General features: G+C 41.4%; 1 protein-coding gene across 2 annotated transcripts in view; it reads left to right on the top strand.

Moving 5' to 3' along the window:
• The window catches only part of SWIP (strumpellin and WASH-interacting protein), a 944,327-nt gene that overhangs the window by 246,597 nt on the left and 675,366 nt on the right, over positions 1 to 22,364 (top strand). For both annotated transcript variants that reach the window (XM_067099922.1, XM_067099923.1), the window contains one exon: positions 1,265 to 1,450. In XM_067099922.1, the coding sequence (XP_066956023.1) occupies positions 1,265 to 1,450 (186 nt within the window). The remainder of the gene's footprint in view (positions 1 to 1,264; positions 1,451 to 22,364) is intronic.

Here is a 22,364-nt window from a genome sequence, read left to right as displayed (position 1 = left end):
AATGGCTTCATCAGCTTAACTTTTGGCCTTAGTTGCATGTTTCACAGGGAGATCTCTCCCAGAGCAAGATCAAGGCTCATGCACTCCATCCTTTCTCATCTTTGCTGACCTTTATGTTCAGTCTAGATCACTCTTGCTATTCCTAGAGCAGGAACTTTCTAACATCAGAACACCTTCACTAGGTTTTAGGTAGGAGTTAAGGTTGATAAATCTTTTGAGGTATACTTGTTGGGACAAATTGTCTTTGCAGATTAAATTTTGTCAGGTGGAAGGGATGTGAGCCTCTCATCCTCTTCTTCCTCATGTTTTTGGCATGTTTTCCTAGAATTTACCTTCACATCTCAAGTGACAGGTGAGTTTCTCTTCTTGGAATTTAAGACTTCAGTTGCTGTATGGAAGTGTGCAGAATTACATAACGATATGTAATTTCTCACAATCAGGGCCACAAGCCAGACTCTTCTGAGAGGGACCAGACTTTTAACTTTGCAGTCTTCTCTTCTCTTTAAGATGCAGTTTTTATTGTTTTTTTCTTTTCTAAATTGCAGTTCAGGCTATTAATGATTATTTGACTCATAATGTTAACAATGTTTTTAAATAAAATACAGTACCGTTTTCATACTAACACATTAACCCTAGTTTTAGCACCCTCCTCCAATCTTGCTCTCTCTTCACGGTTAAGGTTGGTATGGAAGAATGAGATTTGACAGGAAAATGGAGCTTGGTCTGGATGTGCACTTTGAGGCCTTTGTCTTTCACGTTCCTTCCTGGTGATATAACAGGAGAGCTGTTTTGCATGGAATAAGGCTATTTATGATTAATCATTTGCCATGGAAAGTGTCTTTTATTACTTTGTTTTTTCATGCTTCCTCCTTTCAATATACAATAACTGATTCATACCATATTTTCTTTGAAAAATTCTGTTAATAGATTTTATTTTTGTGATGCTATATCTTATCATTGGTAAAATTTGAATAGGTGTCCCTTTTCTTAAAAAAGTTATTAATTAGTATCAGTCACAATTTAAGCTATATATATATATATATATATATATATATATATATATATATATATATATATATATATATATATATATATATATATATATATACTCTATGTATATGATATATAATATATATATAATAATTATATATATATATTTTTTTATAAAGTAAGACCATTTGTTTTTAGTTAAAAACATGAAGTTAGAATATTTTCATAGCATAAAGTTGCAATTTTACTGTAACCATTTTTTTTTATTTTTTAGATCCCTTGCATTACACTGACAGCCTCTGTGGTTTGGCTTGGTGAGAGGTACATAGCTACAGTTGCACCTCCTTTAAATCAGCTATTTGACCGTAAAACTCAAGATATGCTGTTAGCTCACCGAACTAATCATTTAGCTCAGAAAGTCCAGACAGTAGCAAAAGAAGCCCAACTTGTTAATTTACAGGTATGAAAATGTACTAAATGTAGACTTGAGTTAAATTTACCATGTATTGTGTGTGATGATTTTGTTGGTGTGTAGGTCCTAAGTCTAGATTTAATTTCAGGTACAGTACAATTACAATAGTCCAGGATCAGTGGGACCAACTGGGTGCTGAAATAAAAAATGCTGGACCAATAAGTGGCCCCTAAAAATCCTGGTTTAAACTAGAATCAGCCTTAATTACCATAGATTGTGTTCATAATTTTTTTATGTTCTAGTCACAATAATATTTAAGCATTATTATAATATATAAAATAGTTCAATAAAAAATTTATTGGGGAAAAATGATCAAGTTTAACCCTTACAGGCTGGACTAAAATATACATTAATAACACCCCAATATCGGGCATAATTAAAAAAAAAAAAAATCTGTGGAAAGAGGAAGATATGCAAAATGCACATGGTATAAGAAAAAATTCTAAAAAAATTTCTTTGGGAAGTTGAAAGTGAATATTTCCAATCCTGTCCAGGTCTCTCTTTCTGTGACACTTATGAAAATACCCTAATTTTAGTGAGTTATGTCTTTTTTTCTAATAGTTTCTTATTTTGCAAAATTACTATTACAGCTAAATTAATATCATAACAGATAAGAAATAAAATCAGCAACTATCTCAGTATATTTATGGACAATATTTGTGAGATGTATTGGGATAAGGAGATGTACCTTTTAGTGAGTTGCACATGTTTTTTCTAATATTTTTTGTACTTTATTTTGCACAGTTAAAATTACAGCTGACATACTATCATAAAAGATAACTCAAACCATTAACAATCCCTGAGTATATTTATGGACAAATATATTTGAGATATACTGGGACAGGGAGTTGTAGTTCTTTCCCCTGTGACATCTCATTGGAGACTGTACTTATTCATTTCACCAGCTGTGGTTTGTGTTGTCATAAGAGTTGCCATAAGTCATTTACGGCCCATTCGAGGGATTTGAATGTTTTTCTGCAAAATTCCTTCAAACAGCATGGTGCAAAATATAAATTCTCACCTGAACTGCCCCGGATAGCATCCCAAAAGCTGTTGTTATGCCTCACATGACCATGATAGGACACAAGGGATTAATTAAAAATTTACAGTATTGGGAAAAAATTATTAACCATGGTCTAATCTAGGCTAGGTAATTGCTTTTTCATCATCAGGTTACCTGTCTCCTTGTTCTTTATATCACTTTAATGTACTAGCAATTTCATTATATTACCGTTATTTAATGAAACAGAGTCATATACAGTACACTGCTTATGACATACTTTCTCATTAGCAATGCAGTCACCCTAATTTAGCCTGTATGTATCATGCGTTAACATGTCATGGCGTAAACAGACCAGTAGCACATCACTGTAATTTTTTCCCCCTTCATAACATTGCCAGTCTGCTCTTGAGTCTGTGTATCCTCCAATTTTGTCCAGCTAATTGAGGAACCCACGCACATTTCTAGTTATAGATTAGACCATATATTCACAGACGTTCCAGCTGTTGTGGAGTCCAAGGTCTGTGAAAATATAGGCACTTCTGATCATTGCGCCATTGAGATGGACATATCTGTCAATCAGTATATTCCTGATTCCACTATTGGAAGTTAACTGAAATGCTGATGGTCATTTTAATTAGATATGTCCCTAGAAAGATCTCCAAATTTAGGACAAATGACCCACCATGGTTTGATGATACATGTAGACAAGCCTACCATGACACAGACCAAATTCAATGCATGGAGACGAAATCATTCAAATGAAAATTACACCATTTTTGTTGAGTGTCACCATGCTGCGAATAGAACCTACCATATAGCCGAGAGAAATTACAATATTTCCTTGAAGAAGAAACTTGAAGGGATTACTCAGCTTCATCTGTGGTGAACCAAAATGGCATCATCTATCTTTGGGCCAGGCTTGTCCTACATTCCACCACTACTAACAGATGATGGTAGATTGGTTACTGGCCCTAGGGAAAAGGCTGAACTGCTTCATCAAACTTTTGAAGCTAAGCAATCAGTTGAGGATATCCCTCTCCCTGATATACTTGTCATCTTGAACCTCTTCTTACAAAATTTGCATTTCACTCCAAGGATGTTAAGAAAATTCTGGATAATCTTGATAGCTGGGATGGAGAAGACCCTGATGGTTTCTTCCCTTTGTTTTTTAAAATGTTTCTAGCATGTTGTCTCCCAAGTTTAGTAGATTCTGTAGATTTTTATGTCGACGTAGTATCTTTGCAGATGAGTGCAAGCTTAGTAATACAGTTCCTGTTCCAAGGAGTGGCATATCTGCAGACTGCAGTAACTACAGGCCAATCTCTGTACTCCCTGTGCTCTCCAATGTTGCTGAAAAACTTACTTTTTAAGGGAGTGGATAAATATGTTGAATCTAAAGGATTGTTAGCTGAAAGTCAGTATGCATATAGGAAGCAGCTAGGTACCTGCAATGCTCTTTTAGACTTGACATGCCATTTGCAAGGGAACCTTGATAACAGTTTTGAGTGCAGAGTAATTCAGATAGATTTTAGTGCTGCTTTTGAATTAGTAAATCAAAAGGCACTTGTTTATAAACCTCAGACTCTTGGAGTCAGTGGACATGTTTTAGGATTACTTCAAGATTTCTTTACAGGTAGGCAGCAGTGAATTGCTGTGGATGGGATCTTTAGTGAACTAAGACCTATTGTGGCTGGAGTTCCACAGGGCAGTGTTCTTGGTCCACTGTTACTTGTAGTGTATACAAATGACATGGTTGTTGGCCTGGAAAGCAAGATTGTTCAGTATGCTGATGATGCAACACTTGTGGGTGTAGTAAAGTCTCCACTTTTGAGAAGTGAAGCTGCTCTCAGCCTCAGTCGGGACATGGACAGGATCAGTGAATGGTGCAGTCAGTGGCTTGCGAGGCTGAACTCCAGTAAAACAAAAATGGGGTTTGAACCCGAAGGGAAATGAAAACCTTATTTTTAGTCTGGGAGCCGCGAGAGCCTCATGCAGTTACGTCTGCCTTAGGCAGCTCCCTGGCTAAATCCCTTATCAGAGAACTTATAGCACGGGGTTGGCACGTATTCATTCCGGTTAATGGAAGCTTGTCACTATTGTGATAGGATATCAGGTCTCGGGGGGTCTGCACTCTGACCCCCTATCCGCTGCATTGATGAATCAATTCATGGCTAAACATCTCCACTGGTTACACCTTTCCATCTGCGCTTCCGTGGCTAGTTCAAATGAATCGGGTCAAAACGCGACAACGCATCTACTGCGCATGCACATGTCGCCAACCCAATGTAGGAATAGCCGCGCCTCCCTAAAAGGTTATACTCCCTGCAAATGAAAGGGTGGGCATAACCCAATATACTTAATGCTAACTGGGAGGGTCTGAGGCTCTCGCGGCTCCCAGACTAAAAATAGGGTTTTCATTTCCCTTCGGGTTCAAACCCCATTTTTTAGTCAAAGGAAGCCACGAGAGCCTCATGCAGGTGTACCAGAGAACATTTTAAAGAGGCTTTTTGTATATTTATAAAGCCGTCAAACATCATTTGACAGGGAGGATGGACTTTTAGCCACTAACCCTAACCAAAAAAGCTTTTTCACTTCCCTTGGGTTCAAACCAAAATCTAAAATCCTTTCCCTTTACAGCTGTAACAGCCCACCCTTTAAGCTGTCTCCGAAGAGACTGTGTATTGGTGAAGAGCAAAAGAAATAGACTATAATAGGAAAAAATAACTTACCGGTTTTTAAAACACTCATTCACTTTAAAGGAAGAGTTCCTCTTGCCAGCCAATTCACCTTCCGGGCGTCCTTATCTCTTGCCCACGACTTTGCCAAGGGATACGCACGCAGTCTGGACACCTCGTATTTGTTTAACATAGTGTTTGACAAACACTCCATGCCCAGACCACCCCGTGTACTTGGATACGTCCTCCATACTAAAGTTACCGAAAAAGGCAAATGAGGCTGCGTACTTACGGAGGTCATGTGACTTTGGATCTGATCCTGGGCATAGATCTACAATTAACTTGGAAATGCTAGTTCTAAGGCTTTCTAGGCAAAGTGGGGTGCTTTCATTTGGTACCAAAAAGAGGGGCCCTTGCGTGACATGGTTGGTGCGATCAAGGTACTTTTTCACTGTGGCCACTGGACACAGCTTCGGATTAGAGGGCAAAGAAGGGATGACTATGGGTTTCCGTCTATGAAACGGATTCTCGTTTTTAGCTAACAAATCTCAAAATGAAAAAGTTACTTTATTCTTTCTGAAAGAACAAAACTGATCTCCTCTCTTTAGCGCATGGATCTCCGCTGATCTGGCTCCCATTGCCAGGCCCACTAAAAACAACGTTTTTTCTAACAAGAATTTCATATTGTTTGAACGTCTGTTCAGAGCAGCTAAGACTATATCTAGATCCCATGATAATTCACATGGTTGTTCACTCGGCCTTCGGATAGCCATTGATTTCATCATCATTTCAAACACTTCTGAATGCACCTCTACTCCGAATCCGTACCTTAAAGGAACCGCAAGGGCCGCCTTGTGATTTTCAATAGTGGAGGAAGCCAACTTTTTTACGTCAAATAAAAACACAAAGAACTCCCCCACGAAGTTATTATCGATGGTAGTTGGTTTACGGTCCCTAACAAATGAGACAAATTTGTTCCACACTGACTGATACTGTTTGGCGGATTTCCCCTTAATATTAGTGATTAAGAATTCCCTGACTTCAGGTGACCATTCCATGAAGCACAGGGATCTGAGAAAGTCCACACGTGAAGGTTTTTCATCAGAAAGGAGGAGGCTTAGACAGTTATCCCTTGAACTTGCTGGGAAAGAATAGGAAGATGTGGCTTGAGATGAAAAGTCAGCTTCTGTAGGGTTGGAAGCCAAGGGCTGTTCAGCCACATTGGAGCAATCAGTACTCCCCTCCTCTTTAACTCCTTGAGGAGTTGTACTACTTTCATTAATAAATTCGTTGGGGGAAACAGATAAATGTTCCCCAGCAGGTTCCAGTCCAGCGATAGCGTGTCTCTGGCCACTGCTCGAAGGTCATGATAGGGGGTGACAAAATTCAGTAATTTGTGATTGTCGCGTGTTGCGAACAGATCTACCTGAAGATATGGGTGATCTCGGAGGATCCCACTGAATGACCCGCTGTCCAATTCCCACTCCCCTTCCTGGGCTTTGAATCTGGAGAAGGAGTCCGCTAGGACATTCTGAGCTCCCGCAAGGTGGGATGCTGACAGAGTCCATTTCTTCACCTGAGCTAATCTCATGATCCCCAGCACTATATGATTCAATGGCTTTGACCTTGATCCCGAATGCTTCTAGCGTTGTAACACCAGCTTGTTGACTATGAACAACTGAATGTGAGATCCCCTCTTGGGTTTCAGTCCCTTGAGTGACAGGAGCACTGCCATCATTTCTTTGATATTGATGTGGCAGGATTTGAGGGCTCCCGACCACTTTCCGGACACTTTGTTCTGATCTGAGTGTCCCCCCATCCGTCCTTCAACGAAGCATCCATATGAATGGTCACTGAGACTGGTTTCGGGACTAGCCAGACTGAAGATTTCAGGGCCTGATTCGATGCCCACGGTTTGAGCATTGTCTTGCACCTCCTTTTCATCGGGACCTTGTGGTCTCCTGAATGATTTGTTTGCCTTTAAAATGAGAAACCAGTTCAAATCCTGCAAATTCGTTTTCAAGAATGGATCTACTATTGATGCGAATAGTAGTTTGCCCTGCAGCACTTCTAGGTTCCTTCTGGAAAAACTCTTGGCTTTTCTGAACCTCTTTACCTGATCTACTATTGACCTCCTGGAGGTCTCTGGTAGGGCTAGCTTTCTGCTTGCTAGACACCATTGTAGGCCTAGCCATCTGAACTTCTTTTCTGGCTTCAGCCGTGACTTTTCCCAGTTGATTAGGAACCCAAAGTCCTGCAAGGTCTGAACCACTATTCGGGACGCTTCTAGACACCCTTCTATTGATTCCACCCAGATCAGCCAGTCTTAGTTGTTCTAAGATCACTTTGATCAACTTCGTGAACACTCTGGGGGCTACATTGAGGACGAATGGCATCACTTTGAATCTGTACGACTGGCGACCCAGACGGAATCCTAGATACTGGCGAAAATGAGGTTGGATTGGAATGTGCCAATATGCATCTTTCAAGTCGATAGAAGAGGTGTAGCTGTCCTTTGGCAAGGTATGTCTTATGTGATCTATCGTCAGCATTTTGAATTTGGGACAGTTTATTGCTTTGTTGAGGACAGAGAGGTCCAGAATGACTCTCCTTTCCTGAGAGTCCCTCTTTGGAACACTGAAAAGCCTCCCCTGGAACCTGATAAAGTGGCATTTCTCTATTGTGTCCTTTATTAGCATTTTGTTCACAAATAGGTTCAACTCTTTTGTGCTGCGCTGATGAAAGTATTTGTTGCGGAAGGGACCCTTCCAATCCCAGCGCAGACCTTTCAATACCACTTGATAGGCCCAAGGGGACACTTTCCAGGTTTCCTGGAACCTCTTCAGTCTGCCCCCAACCTGAAATGTCTCATTGATTGAAGTGACCTCTACCACCACCTCGTCCTCCCCTGTTACCTTTCTTCCCTCGAAAGGATCCGCCTCTTCCACGACCGCCTCAAGCCTCCTGGAACTGCCTAAATTGGGATTGTTGAGATGGCAGTGCACTGCTGCTCTTCAAGGATGGCTGAGAGTGCGGCATAGGGAATTGTTTCTGGGAAGAGGGACCTTGTCCTGGGTCTGGCGCAGGAAGAGCTGGTGCTCTAAAAGCCTTCTTATATTGTTGCTTCTTCCTGCGTTTTACCCCCCTTGGGTCTGCTTCCGGGTCATATCCTAGTAACTCCTCAAATTTGATACCTCGGTGGGTAGCAATATTATTCAGCTTGGTTACTAGGTCCCTAGGGAAGAAGTCACTACACATAGGGGAGGCGAAGAGGAGCTCCTTTACTGGCATAGATTTCTGGTCAGCGAATTTTAGGGCTTGACGTCTGAGTTTTAATTTGGACGCCGCCCAAGCCTCCAGAAGGTGAATGAAGATTGGACCCATGTTCCGAATTTGTAACCTTGGGAGCACTGAATCTCTTTGCTGGTCACAGCGGTATGCCTGAGATTCCATTAACGTCAAGATTATAATGCAGGACATTAATAGTTTCCTTGCCTCGAACTCCTGAACACACAGGGTGTCGGCAAGGTAAGGAGTGTCCGCAAAAAGGCATGAACGGGCATGGTTTGCTAGAAATTTGCCTTTCTTCATCACCTCTGTGAAGCCTGCTAATGGTTTTGTTAGATCGTTCATGGGATCTGGCAGAACTGTTCCAAAGTCCTGGAGTTCCTTTAAAGAGAACTTCGTCCCATGGGCGGCTGACTCTACCCAGTTCTTTTCCCAAGATTTGAACAGTTTATTGGTGATAGATGGGAACTTCTCACCAACTGGTACTTTCCAGGCGGGAAGGTTCCTAGCAAGAACCTGGGTGCCCAGAGCACTACCTCCCAGGTCCTGGCAGATATTAGAAAGGAAGCCCTTCGCCTGACCCTGGGTAAAAATCATGGTTTCCTCCGGTACCATAGCCAGAGTCTTATGTGTTTGGCATCGAAAGCGAAACTTACTACCTTTGAAGTGGACAAAAGGTTTTGCAAACTCTAACCTAGCTAGAGGGGTACATACATCACTATCATAAAAGATGCCATCCACCGCTCTAGCTAGCTGTGATGCCACCACCCAGGGATTATACTGCTCTGGCTCGTCCTCCACCACTCTCAAATGTGGGAAATCATCTATATTAATGGATGGATCTGACACTTGTGCTTGCTCCGGAGCCCCTGTATCCAAAGATTTTGCAAGTTGTAGTTCTATCAACTTGTCCAGCTTTGATTCCATTGCAGACATCCTAGCTTCTTGTGCCGCAAACTTTCTCTTAGTAGAGGCAGTTGTGTGGACTGAAACATTATCCTCATCGACGTCCATAGGAGCCGATTTACTAGGGATGCTGCCAGGAATTGGTTGATCTATTGGGGTCGAGGCTCAGCATCAGATAGATCCCCTCATCATCCAGATTTTCAGATTCTCCCAAATCGATTTCATCCCTGGTATGAAGGGGGCACCACAGTGGATGCATTAGGATCCACCACGACATCATCAGGTGAGTTCTCATAACCCCTGATCGACTGAATTCTGGCCATGGGGAAGAGAAAATCTCTTACACCTTTGTCTGGCAAATAGCCAAGAGGACCTTTTGGGCTGATTTTGGAGAATCCTCTTACCCATGCTCTTAAATGTTGTATATTAATATTTGCTAGGGAGCCAGAAACAGTGTGATTGCCCGTACGAGCCCATGACAGCCACTCAGTACATATGTCACACCCTTCTGGACTCCAGTATGGATGGCTCGTGCCCTGTACACTGCAGGGAGCACACCCCCGACAAAACTCATGCTGAGTCTTGATGGAGTCTATCCGTTTCTTACAGGCGGCATTAGCACACTTATTTGGCAAAGCCTATAAAAGAAAATAATACTATGAAACACCCCTAAAATGTTTAAGGAACTATGTTATATAAGCCATTACATCATGAGAAAAAACGAGCATATAGTTTTTATATTCTCAAATGAGGTGACATTCATTCTACCATCTCTTTTTATATTCTCGAATGAGGTGACATTCATTCTACTATCTCGAATGGCTGGATTCATGCCCAGTCGACATCCCTGTTCGAGGCTCGTCTCCAATGGGCGCTAGGCATAGGGGAAAAAGAGGGGGTACTCACTGGGGGAGAGCTACAACTGAAGGGCGATCTATGATCACGAACAAGGAAGTCGAATAGTATTGGGATTATGTCAGTTCTATGACAGAGCAACAGGTAAATCCATGCCATTCGAGTTGAGGGTATCATAGACCAAGAATGTGGGCTACCATGTAGGCTTAGCCTAGACTAGGGGATCTAGGTATATCCAATATAGGACATCGATCGCCCCAGACGAATAACGTTGGCAAGAATCGATACTCACGACTTCATTGGTGCATGGCAACAACCTTACAGCTAATAGAACGACATATCTTTATTTGAGTTCATAACTCATTTCTATACTACACTATTCGACATAAAAGAGCTACTATTTCGAATCAATTCGACATAAAAAATTTACTATTTCGAATCAATTCGTCATGAGAAAAACAACTATTTTGAAATAATTCGACTTGAGGTATCTGGTAACTCGACTGGGAGCCAGTGTATCATATCCAATTTTCGTTACGAAACGATTCTGAGTCGAAGGCTTCAACAGAGCTTCGATGGAACCTTCTAGAATGTTCCAGAAGCCCGCATCATTTTTCCACACTGATAATGGGACATAAATCAGAGGTTTTACACAAAAAACTCTGTCAAAATGTCCAAAATATGGTTATGTCACATAAATAACACTAAAAAGAATTACCTTAAGTACCGAAAGCGGCTATCATCCGCTTCGGTAAACCTAAAAGTAGCAAAGGTTAGCCTAACTTTAGCTCTAGCACTAGCGTTCGGGCTAATGATAATTTCATAACAATCTGGTTTATATAAACTTTCCAAACATGTTTAACAGTTCACACTAGGGTTTTTTGACATGCTGAATCTAAAAATCCTACCCTAACCTATGCTTTTTGCTTTAATTAAGGCAGAATCCTAGCCTAAATACGGGTAGCGGTATGACGCTCCCAAGCCATCATTTCGGACACTAAAAAATATATGAAAATATTAGTTAAGCAGGACTAAATTTTGTGATTGCGGTAGGGCAGGTACTTATCTTATTCCCCATTGACTGAGATGAAGACTCCTTGCCAAATAAAGTTGATAATCCATCAAATTACGCCGGAAAAGATTTTACCACACACACCAAAAAGTGCGGCTAGAAAAACATTGGGTTGGCAACATGCGCATGCGCAGTAGATGCGTAGTCGCGTTTTGACCCAATTCATTCGAACTAGCCACGGAAGCACAAATGGAAAGGTGTAACCAGTGGAGATGTTTAGCCATGAATTGATTCATCAATGCGGCGGATAGGGAGTCAAAGTGCAGACCTCTGAGACCTGATATCCTATCACAATAGTGACAAGCTTCCGTTAACCGGAATGAATACGTGCCAACCCTGTGCTATAAGTTCTCTGATAAGGGATTTAGCCGGGGCGCTGCCTAAGGCAGACGTAACTGCATGAGGCTCTCGCGGCTCCCTTTGACTAAAAATACTGTATTATTAATTTAATGTGATAATCAGGCTTGTTTTTCAATGTTATCATTATTAACAACAGTTTTCGTGTGTACCCGTTACAGTACATTCAGCTAGTGCCTATAGGCTACCGAGCCTAGCCTATGGCGCTCGGTCTATCATCGGCAATACGGCCGCATTGGTTGTAGGCCAATTTTTTTGATATAGTATGCATTTCAAAATGTAAAAAGTGCTTCTGATACGGTAAGTTATTCAACTCTGAACTTATTTAATTGTAATTTGTGTAATGTTTTGTATAAAAAGGTAAGGTTGGGGTAGTGACTGGTGGTCAGGAATTGATTAATCCATTTTCAGGTATTTCTTATGAGAGAAATTAACTCAGAATTCGACTAAATCGAATCTCGACACTTCTTCTGGAACGAATTAGCGTCGAGGACTAGATATATATATATATATATATATAGATATATATATATATAGATATAGATATATATAGATATAGATATATATAGATATATATATATATATATATATATATATATATATATATATATATATATATATATATATATATATATATATATATATATATATATATATATATATATATATATATATATATATATATAGATATATATATGTATATATATATAGATATATATATATATATAGATATATATAGATATATATAGATATAGATATAGATATATATAGATATAGATATATATATATATATATATATATATATATATATATATATATATATATATATATATATATATATATATATATATATATATATATATATATATATATATATATATATATATTTTTACAAATATTACTGCTGTTCAGCCTGAACTTTTGATTGTAAAAATATCAGCCTGACTGAGACAGGAAAAGACATTGTCTATATAGGTGCGTCTTCAGTTCAAACCTTAACGTCCGTTGGAGAAGGATAGGTAAGTTAGGCCTTTTACCCTATAGGAAAATTTCCCTATCAGCCTTAAGAATAGGTGGTCCTAAGGTCCCTTTTTCCTTCCTACCTGTCTCATGGCGAATGTTTTGAAAACAAGAACGTGGACACCTGGGGTGACTGTTGTTTGTTGACCTAGGCCGGTCCGAGAACTTCAGAGAGAGAACCAAGCTTTGGAGAGATAACACGTCCAGTTGGACCTCTTCCCCCTTTCTTTGTCTATTATTCTATTAGTGAAGTGAAGAAACAATTGCAAGAACTCCACGTCGGTCGTTGATGTGCACAACGTTCGTCCTAAGGTAAAGTCGCTTTTGTTCAAAACTTCGCCCATTCTTTTATCCTTTGTTTTCTGTATTTCAAATTTCCTTTGTTCCCCTTCAGCCACCACTTACGGTATATGTGTTCACGAAGTCTAGATTAAGTCAAATTATTATGTTGTTAGCTTCAACCCCGTTATTCCAGTAAACTACCTAGGATTTAGGGTAAGCAAAATCAGGTTAAATCTCGATGCTTTGTATGCCTCGCGTCCGAATGTTTGGAAGAACCGTTACGTTTAAAATCAAATTCATCTCAAATATTCTTTGTTAAGGTTAATAACCCTTAACTGGCGACCTTTGGCTAATTAACGTCTGTCTTTGAGGTTAACTTTTGGCTTCAAGTGACAGGTTACGTGTAATCTTGGTTTGCAGGGCCGTAAAATTTACGTAAATTGAATAATACATGATCAACCAAGACTCTCACACGTAACATTGGCGACCTTTAGGTGAGAATCTAAAGTACATTTTAGAGAAAGAATCTGGAGAAAAGGAAATTAAATTACATTAATTCCCAAAAAAAAAAAAATAAAAATATAAAGTCAGATATCGAACTCCATTTCATTCTTCCAAACCAGGAACGAGGCATAATAATAAGCAGTAAAGAGAATAGTTATAATAACAGGTAGTGAGAATTAGCCGTAGGTAGGAAGGGTGCGACTCGAGAGCAGAGCGAATCACAATTTGTGTCGTTTAAGAAAGGGCATTTTACCGTGTTCGGACCGTGAGAGAAGTCGTTCAAGAAACGAATCCTCAAAGGCCGAAAAAGCGGAGCCCATTTCATGTACACAAAGTAATGTAGTAATCGCGATCGGCAATTCCGATCGTTAGTGTTTGCATATAGCGGGAATCATTCAAAACCGTGTCAGTGAAGTGGCGAACGAACGGAAGTAGTAATTGTATCATAAAATACATTTTCAGTAAAGTAAATTTGGTCCGTTCCAAATCACGCAAACCTATTCCATTGTTTGCCGAGGATGTTTCACCGCGAGAGAACGATAACAAAAGACACAAAGTTGTTTGGTAATTTAGTTTTCCATCCGTAACGTAAAACGCTATGCATGATTGGTATATTTAAAGTAAAATCTGGATACCTGCATTTGTTTTCGTTCGTTGTTTGAATTTGTGCTAAAAGAAAATACCCCGCCATTTTGAGTTGTTTTGAAATTGTTTGAACTAGAGTAACCGCCATTTGATGTCATGCCCACGGTTTTGAAATTTAGGCCTAACGGGACCCTTGGCCGCCATCTCAACGACCTTGTTATTGTGACCAGACTCTGCCCGAGCCACTCTTGGGTCATATATTTTTTTGCTTTTCGTAGCAGAACCCACCTCCTAATATCTTAGCTAGAAAAAACCAAGAGATAATTTAGGCAGGAAAGTTAGGCCTTAGTTAGGAGTAATAACAAGTTCCTATACGAATACCTACTATAAAATCATATAAAGAAAATTTAAAATTTTTACGATAAACTTTTTGTGACGTCGGCTCCCAGGAAAATTAAGATAATAAAGTAATCCCTAAGGAAGCCAAGACGACGCATCTATATCATTTTATTAAGATCCATGCCATTGTGCATGTATAAAATCTTTGTTTACATGTTCTCAAGCAGCAAGAAATTCGCTGATTGAAAATCTCTCTCTCTCTCTCTCTCTCTCTCTCTCTCTCTCTCTCTCTCTCTCTCTCTCTCTCTCTCTCTCTCTCTCTCTCTCTCTCTCTCTCTCGTCATTCAAGTAAGCATTCCTAACCTAAGTGTAAGTGACCCTCTTCAAAGAAAGAACGCCGACACTAGGCTAATTAATTGAATACTTTAACCAAATAAAAGAAACACCTCTGTCCCACAATAGATGAGGACAAGTTAAGAGTAATTACAATACAGTGATAAACTGTCGGTCACGAGTGAGGCCTGCTATCCAGACCGAAGCCAACAGTAGTTTTCACCCTCTGGAAAAAGAAGTGGCCAGCACAGGGGCCGGTACTGGGACCAGCCACTCACGAGGATCTTTAAGAAAAAAAAAAAAAAAAAAACCCAAATTCACTTTATTCCACAGTGCCAATAATTTGCAGCACTCATCACTGGAATAGCTTACTTCTCTATCTCTCTCTCTCTCTCTCTTTTACCTTCCCTTTCTCTCTCATTCGATTGTTGCACTCTGCAGGGGTGTAGAGTGCCTTTCCTCCCATATAGCCTAGTTGGAATCCAGTAGAGGGTCCCTAGGAACACATTGGCACCATAAGTGCCACCAAGCAAGAATCCAGAAAAATAAATAAAACAAAACCAAAAGGGAACACAGAAAGTTCTTCTGGAACCTAACCTGCACCAGTGCCTAGGGATACTGAGTGCCACCAGTGTGACCTGTACACGGCACACCCAAACTACAGTGCCACCTTTTGAAAGGGTGCCACGTCATTGAAGAGACACTTCCTCGCTGCCCAAAACGCCCACTCGACCGGTTAGACGCCCTTCCCCACCAGAACCATGGCAGCAGAGCATTATAAAACCTTCCTGGGGCTGGGGACGGCGGCAGGTCTCACCGGCTCGGAACTTACTACCTGGGTTAAGGAGCAAGTGGACGACTTGGCCAAGCGGGAGAAGGAAGAAAGACTCGAGCAGAGGAAGTATGAAGCCGAGCAAGGCAATATGAAGAGGAAAGAGAAGAAAGAAGGAGACAGCATGAGTTAGCCTGCAAGGAAACTGAGTTAGCCCTAAAGGAGAAGGAGCTCGAGCTTGAGAGAGCGAAAATGGAGAATGCCGAAGCTATGGCTAGCCATCAAGCCTCCAGTCCTACACCTGCTGCATCAAACGCCCAATTTCGAGCATCAATTCCCTAGTCCCCAAGTGGACTGAGGACGAGCCAGAAGCATGGCTGGAGGAGATCGAGGCTCTTTTTCGATAACTACAGCACCACGGAGACGGAGAGAGCCTTAATACTAGCCAAGCATATGGAGGGAAAAGCCAAGGCAGCGCTTCGCTCACTGGAGAAGAGCCAGAGAGGTAACATGGCGGAAGTTCAGAGAGTCATTACCAAGGCCTCAGAGATAACCCCAGAAAAATGGAGACAACGGTTCCGAGGTCTTGCCAAGGAAGTCGGCTGGTCTTGGACAGAATGGGCATGTCACAAAACCCAGTCCGCACGCGCTGGTTCGACTCCTTGGCCTGCACGACGCTTGAGGATCTCTTCAATCGACCATGCTAGAAGACCTTTTCCAATGTGTGCCAGGACCCCTTGCAGTATATCTTAACGATAAACAGCCCTCCACACTTATGGAAGCTTGTCGCATGGCTGATTCGTGGGAAACCTTCAATCAGTCGCATAGCACCTCTCAGAAGTTTAATCATCCTCCGCCTACCTCTCGAACTCCACTCGCCGAAGAATGGACTGCCTAGTAGGACGACCATATGCAACTATTGCAAGAAGGGGGGCCACGCTGAAGCTGAGTGCCGATACAAACTCGGCACTAATAAGCAGCCTAACCCTACCAGCCAGGACTCCGCTCCCGATTCATCCGCTCAGCCCTCTCCTCCAACAGTTACTGCAGGCCACCGAGCCCATCCAAAAGGCCCGTGCAGATCCTGTGGGGCTGCTAGCCACTACAATGCTGGATCTCCGGCCTGTCCACATCATGTCCCCACCACCAAATTTGTCAACCTAATCAGCACTTCATTTTTGCTGCTGGTCCGCACCGATCCTTTACCCCGAGAGACTGGAAACCCAGTTCATCTCGGTGGCCCCTCTTCAGAGCACTAGCCTGCCAGTGACCCTTCCGGTCACAGTAGACACTGGCGGCAGACATTAGCCTGATCACTAGGGCCCAAGTGCCAGCCGGTGCCATGGTTGACGAAGAAACCCGGTGGGAAATGAAGTGGATAGAGGGCCACACCATCACCGTTCCTACAGTCCAACTCCAGGTAATGACACCTGGGGCACGATACCCCACCGCCTTGGCGTGGTAGGTGGAATTCGGCCCGGAGTGGTCTTCTTGTTGGGTCGGGATCTTCTCTATGAAGCCCGTCACCAACGCCACTCCGCAGCCACGTTACCTCCTCCACGGAAACCCCAGTTGTAACTCCCAAAAATGACAAACCTCCACCTTCCGCCCACCAAAGTGGTCCCGCGGAAGGCGCCACAACCTATTTCAGGCCTAGCCCCTCTCCAATCGCGAAGGGCTGGCCCACCAAGAGGTCTTCCTCCGCGAAGAGAGATTCAGGAGGAGCAGTACCGCTGCAGGACGTGCAAGCGGGCAGACCACTCCACAAATTGGGAGGGCTGCCCAAGCAAGCAACGCCCAGTAGCGCCCCCGAACAAAACTCTAGGAGAGGCTACGATCTCCTGCTGGGGCAGGAATCTCTGCCGCAGCCAACCACAAGTCGTCCGCGAGGTAGTGCACCTCGGACCCCTCATCAGGCATGCCTGACCTCAACTGCTGCCAGTGCCACTTGCGAGCACTGAGCAGTGCCAGACTCCGTCCGTCCGGACGTTGAGCTACCACGGAAAAAGGCCCCATGCCGGGTCTAAATCATGAGGCTTAATCCTCCTCCGGGAGATTTAGGATTCCCCATGCAGTTGATCATCGCGACTGAGAGCCTCTAGCACCGAAACTTCTTCTTTGCAAGATTCTTCTTTGCAAGATTTGACTCCAGGATGAACCCTGGAGGATCGAAAATGGTACCCCTCCCTTGGAAGACCAGGAACTGGCATCCTCGGACGCAGAAGTCGAGATCGCTCTTGCTCCGGTTGTCGCAGCAGCCGGAGTAGGAGTCCTCCCAGCAGCTTTTGCAGTTGCCCCTGACTTAGGCGCCCGCTAGCCCTTCTGGCCTGTCCCCGGAGTTGGTGCTCTCATCACCTGCTAGGCCAGCTGCTGATAGGCCTTGGAGGAAACCTGAAGAAGAAGAAGAAGGGGCGGAAGAGAGCCCAGTAGTTGCCGAGCTATAAGCTCCTCCTGGCACTAGTGCCCTCTTGGCACAGTGCCCTAACATCTAAGAGTGATCCTGGCCCCTTGCCCAGAGAAGGTAGCCAGTGTGATCTCTTCCTTTTATTTGTACCCAGCCTAGGCCACCTTAAAGTACAGTACATCAATTTAGTAGCCTTGTTCTTTCCACTTACCACCGAGCCGCAGTAATCATGTAAGTAGCCTAACTAATTTCAGTAATCTTAACTATTGTGAAACGAGCCACGATGCTCGTGACACGCATGGCCTAAGACCTCAGTGAGGCACCCATTTATCATATGAGGCAACCTCATGAATTAATCAGTAAATTTTAATTGTATTAAACATAAACCATGTTGTAATTTAGTTAGAATATTAACTCTTATGTTGGTGCCACGATTCGGGTTAGGATAGGTTAGGCTAGGGAATATCATAGAATGTACCACTAGGCTAGGTCTAAAACACATCATGATTGTAGGAGGTAGCCTATAATAACCGTGAGCACCTTCTAGTACTATTAGAATTAGGTTAAGTAGTGATTATAGCTCATATCCTATCTAGGGTTAGGTAGTTCTGTAGCTAGGTAGGCTAACCAGGACTAATCTGCTCAGGGAAGGAGAGTAACCTACGAGAGGTGAACAGCTTGTTTAGTATAGACCTTCACGCCCGAAAAGGGAGTGAAGGCCCTCTAAGGGGGAGCTTTTACAAATATTACTGCTGTTCGCCCTCAGAAAGTTTTTGATTGTAAAAATATCAGCCTGACTGAGACCGGGAAAGACATTGTCTATATAGGTGCGTCTTCAGTTCAAACCTTAACGTCCGTTGGAGAAGGATAGGTAAGTTAGGCCTTTTACCCTATAGGAAAATTTCCTATCAGCCTTAAGAATAGGTGGTCCTAAGGTCCCTTTTTCCTTCCTACCTGTCTCATGGCGAATGTTTTGAAAACAAGAACGTGGACACCTGGGGTGACTGTTGTTGACCTAGGGGTCCGAGAACTTCAGAGAGAGAACCAAGCTTTGGAGAGATAATACGTCCAGTTGGACCTCTTCCCCCTTTCTTTGTCTATTATTCTATTAGTGAAGTGAAGAAACAATTGCAAGAACTCCACCAAGATGGTCGTTGATCGCACAACGTTCGTCCTAAGGTAAAGTCGCTTTTTGTTCAAAACTTGCGCCCATTCTTTTTATCCTTTGTTTTCTGTATTTCAAATTTCCTTTGTTCCCCTTCAGCCACCACTTACGGTATATGTGTTCACGAAGTCTAGATTAAGTCAAATTATTATGTTGTTAGCTTCAACCCGTTATTCCAGTAAACTACCTAGGATTTAGGTAAGCAAAATCAGGTTAAATCTCGATGCTTTGTATGCCTCGCAAGGTCCGAATGTTTGGAAGAACCGTTTGCAGTTTAAAATCAAATTCATCTCAAATATTCTTTGTTAAGGTTAATAACCCTTAACTGGCGACCTTTGGCTAATTAACGTCTGTCTTTGAGGTTAACTTTTGGCTTCAAGTGACAGGTTACGTGTAATCTTGGTTTGCTGGGCTGTAAAATTTAAATTAAATTGAATAATACATGATCAACCAAGACTCTCATTTTTAACAATATATATATATATATATATATATATATATATATATATATATATATATATATATATATATATATATATATATATATATATATATATATATATATATATATATATATATATATATATATATATATATATATATATACAGTGGTACCTCGGTTTCCGACGCTAATCCGTTCTAGAAGGAATGTCGAGATTCGATTTTGTCGAATTCCGAATCAATTTCGACCATAAGAAATAACTGAAAATGGATTAATCCGTTCCTGACCACCAGTCACTACTCCAACCTTGTCTTTTTATACAAAACACTACACACATTACAATTAAATAAGTTCAGAGTTAAATAACTTACCTTATTAAAAGTCTTCTTACAGTTTTAAATGCATACTGTATCAAAAAAATTGGCCTACCAGTGGTAGACCGAGCGCTGCAGGCTAGGCTAGGCAGCCCATATGCACTCCAGAATGTACAGTACTGTACTGTAACGGTATTTTTATAAAAACTGTTGTTAATGATAAATACAATGAAAAACAAGAGTCATTACATTAAATTAATAATATAATATTAAAAATAAGCCGAATGTACTGTAGAGTCTGTTATAAAAATTAAGAAAAAGTCTTAAGTTGTTCGGCATCGGGCAGCTTGTGGCAAGCGCGAATGTAAACAAACCAGGGCGCCGTCCTGGTGGCGTATCGCGGTACTACTGTAATTACATAAACATTGTGTACGTTCAGGATTGTATTAATTTATGGTAAATTCCATTCAGAGTCTACTGTAATGTATAAAATCACTGCAAAACATCTTTCAATAAATGTTATGATACCTAACAAGTATTTTTCAATAAAATATCCTTTCAAAGGCAGAATCCCCGAGTTAACCTTAGGCTAACCCCTTCTTTACCGAGAATCTTCGGCATTCACTAACGGACAGCACACGTAAACTTTGCATTACGCTACCTCAGAAGTCGCAAGTGCGCCTCTGTCTAAAAAAATCGAGCATGAGACTATTCCTTGCAAGCAGAATCTCCGAAGTTAACCTCAGGCTGCTCTTCTTTACCGAGAACCCACGGCATTCACTAACGAACAGCACACGTAAACATTGCATTCGCTACAGAAATGCACAAGTGTGCCTCTGTCTAAAAAAAAATCGAGCATGAGAATGTTCTTGTATGTAAGCAGAATCTCTGAGTTAACCTCAGGCTAAGCTCTTCTTTACCGAGAACCTTACGGCATTCACTAAGAACAGCACACGTAAACATTGCATTCGCTACAGAAATGCACAAGGGTGCCTCTGTCTAAAAAAAAATCGAGCATGAGACTGTTCCTTGTATGTAAGCAGAATCTCTGAGTTAACCTCAGGCTAAGCTCTTCTTTACCGAGAACCTTAAGGCATTCACTAACGAACAGCACATGTAAACATTGCATTCGCTACAGAAATGCAAACGTCGCCTGTCTAAAAAAAAAAAAAAATAAAACCAACATGAGACTGCCCAGCCTATGTGCGCTGCAGTTACACTTGTTTCAAATTAGTGTATATACGTAATACCATACTGTATGTACTAAATTTTTCGTCATCAATTATTGTTACATATGTACAGTATGTGTATCCAAATGTCTGAATGTACAGCACTGTATGTACAGCCAGCAATGTTTTGCTTCATCATACACCTGGCAGCAGTGGACAACCTCCGATGCTTTGTTTTTCTCTATGTACCGTAGTAGAAATCTTAAAGAGGCCTACCACCTCCGTGTACCCGACACGTATTATGCAATATTAAACGGGTAAAAAATGGAGTTTTGAGGAGAGAGGAAGTTACTGTACAGTAACCCAACATAGACAACACAAAATCTTAAGAGGCCTACCACCTCCGTGTACCCGTTACTATGCAATATTAAACTGGTAAAAATATGGAGTTTGAGGGGAGAGAGGAAGTAAACCTTAAGAGGCCTACGCCGTCGTGTACCGTTACTATGCAATGTTAAAGGGATAAACAGGAAAACCAGAAATTAACTCATTTTCATTTTATTATTGCACTGTATGTACTTAATGATTACTAAACTAGTCTACAAAAGGAATCCTTAATACTAGCACAAACATAAGACTTAATACTACTGTATACTTAACACTACTTAATACTGTACGTACGTTGCTACTGACTATGGACTGTACACCTTACACCTAAATTGAAATGTACTGTACACGTTCTAATGCTACACCTAAATTGAAATTACTGTACACTATTTACTGTACACGTTCTACTGCTACTCTTAAATTTACTGTACTGTACACTCTGTTACTGTACACAGCTGCTCCTCTCCAGGACTTGCACGTGTGAAGGGTAAACCTGTGGAATAAACACAAAATCAAATGTAGAAATGGTTTGAGCTGTAGGCTAATTTACAAAAACCCTTAATCTTACTTTATGCACAAGCATTTCCAGGTCACTTACAATCACAAAAACTTTTTCACAACCAGTAGGCTACAGCTTTATCCATACTGTACCTTGACGTTGATGAATATGTACAGTTGCCCCTCACACAAGCACTGAACTCCTCCAGGACTTTCATTCAACGAAGAGTAAACCTGTGGAATAAACACAAAATCAAATGTAAAAATGGTTTGAGCTGTAGGCTAATCTACAAAAGAATCCTTAATCTTACTGTACAAGCATTTCCAGGTCACTTATAATCAAATTAAAAACTTTTCACAACCAGTAGGCTACAGCTTTATCCATACCTTGACGTTGATGAATATGAACAGTTGCCCCCACACAAGAACTGAACTCCTCCAGGAACTTCACTCAATTACTGCACAGTAATCTGTGGATTAAACACAAAATAACATGTAGAAACATCATTTCCTGTTATGAGCTGTAATAATA

Source organism: Macrobrachium rosenbergii, chromosome 56 (genome assembly GCF_040412425.1).
Source record: "Macrobrachium rosenbergii isolate ZJJX-2024 chromosome 56, ASM4041242v1, whole genome shotgun sequence".
Classification (NCBI taxonomy): Eukaryota; Metazoa; Arthropoda; class Malacostraca; order Decapoda; family Palaemonidae; genus Macrobrachium; species Macrobrachium rosenbergii.
The sequence above is the reverse complement of the archived record's forward strand: the minus strand, read 5'-3'. Positions and strand labels throughout refer to the sequence as shown.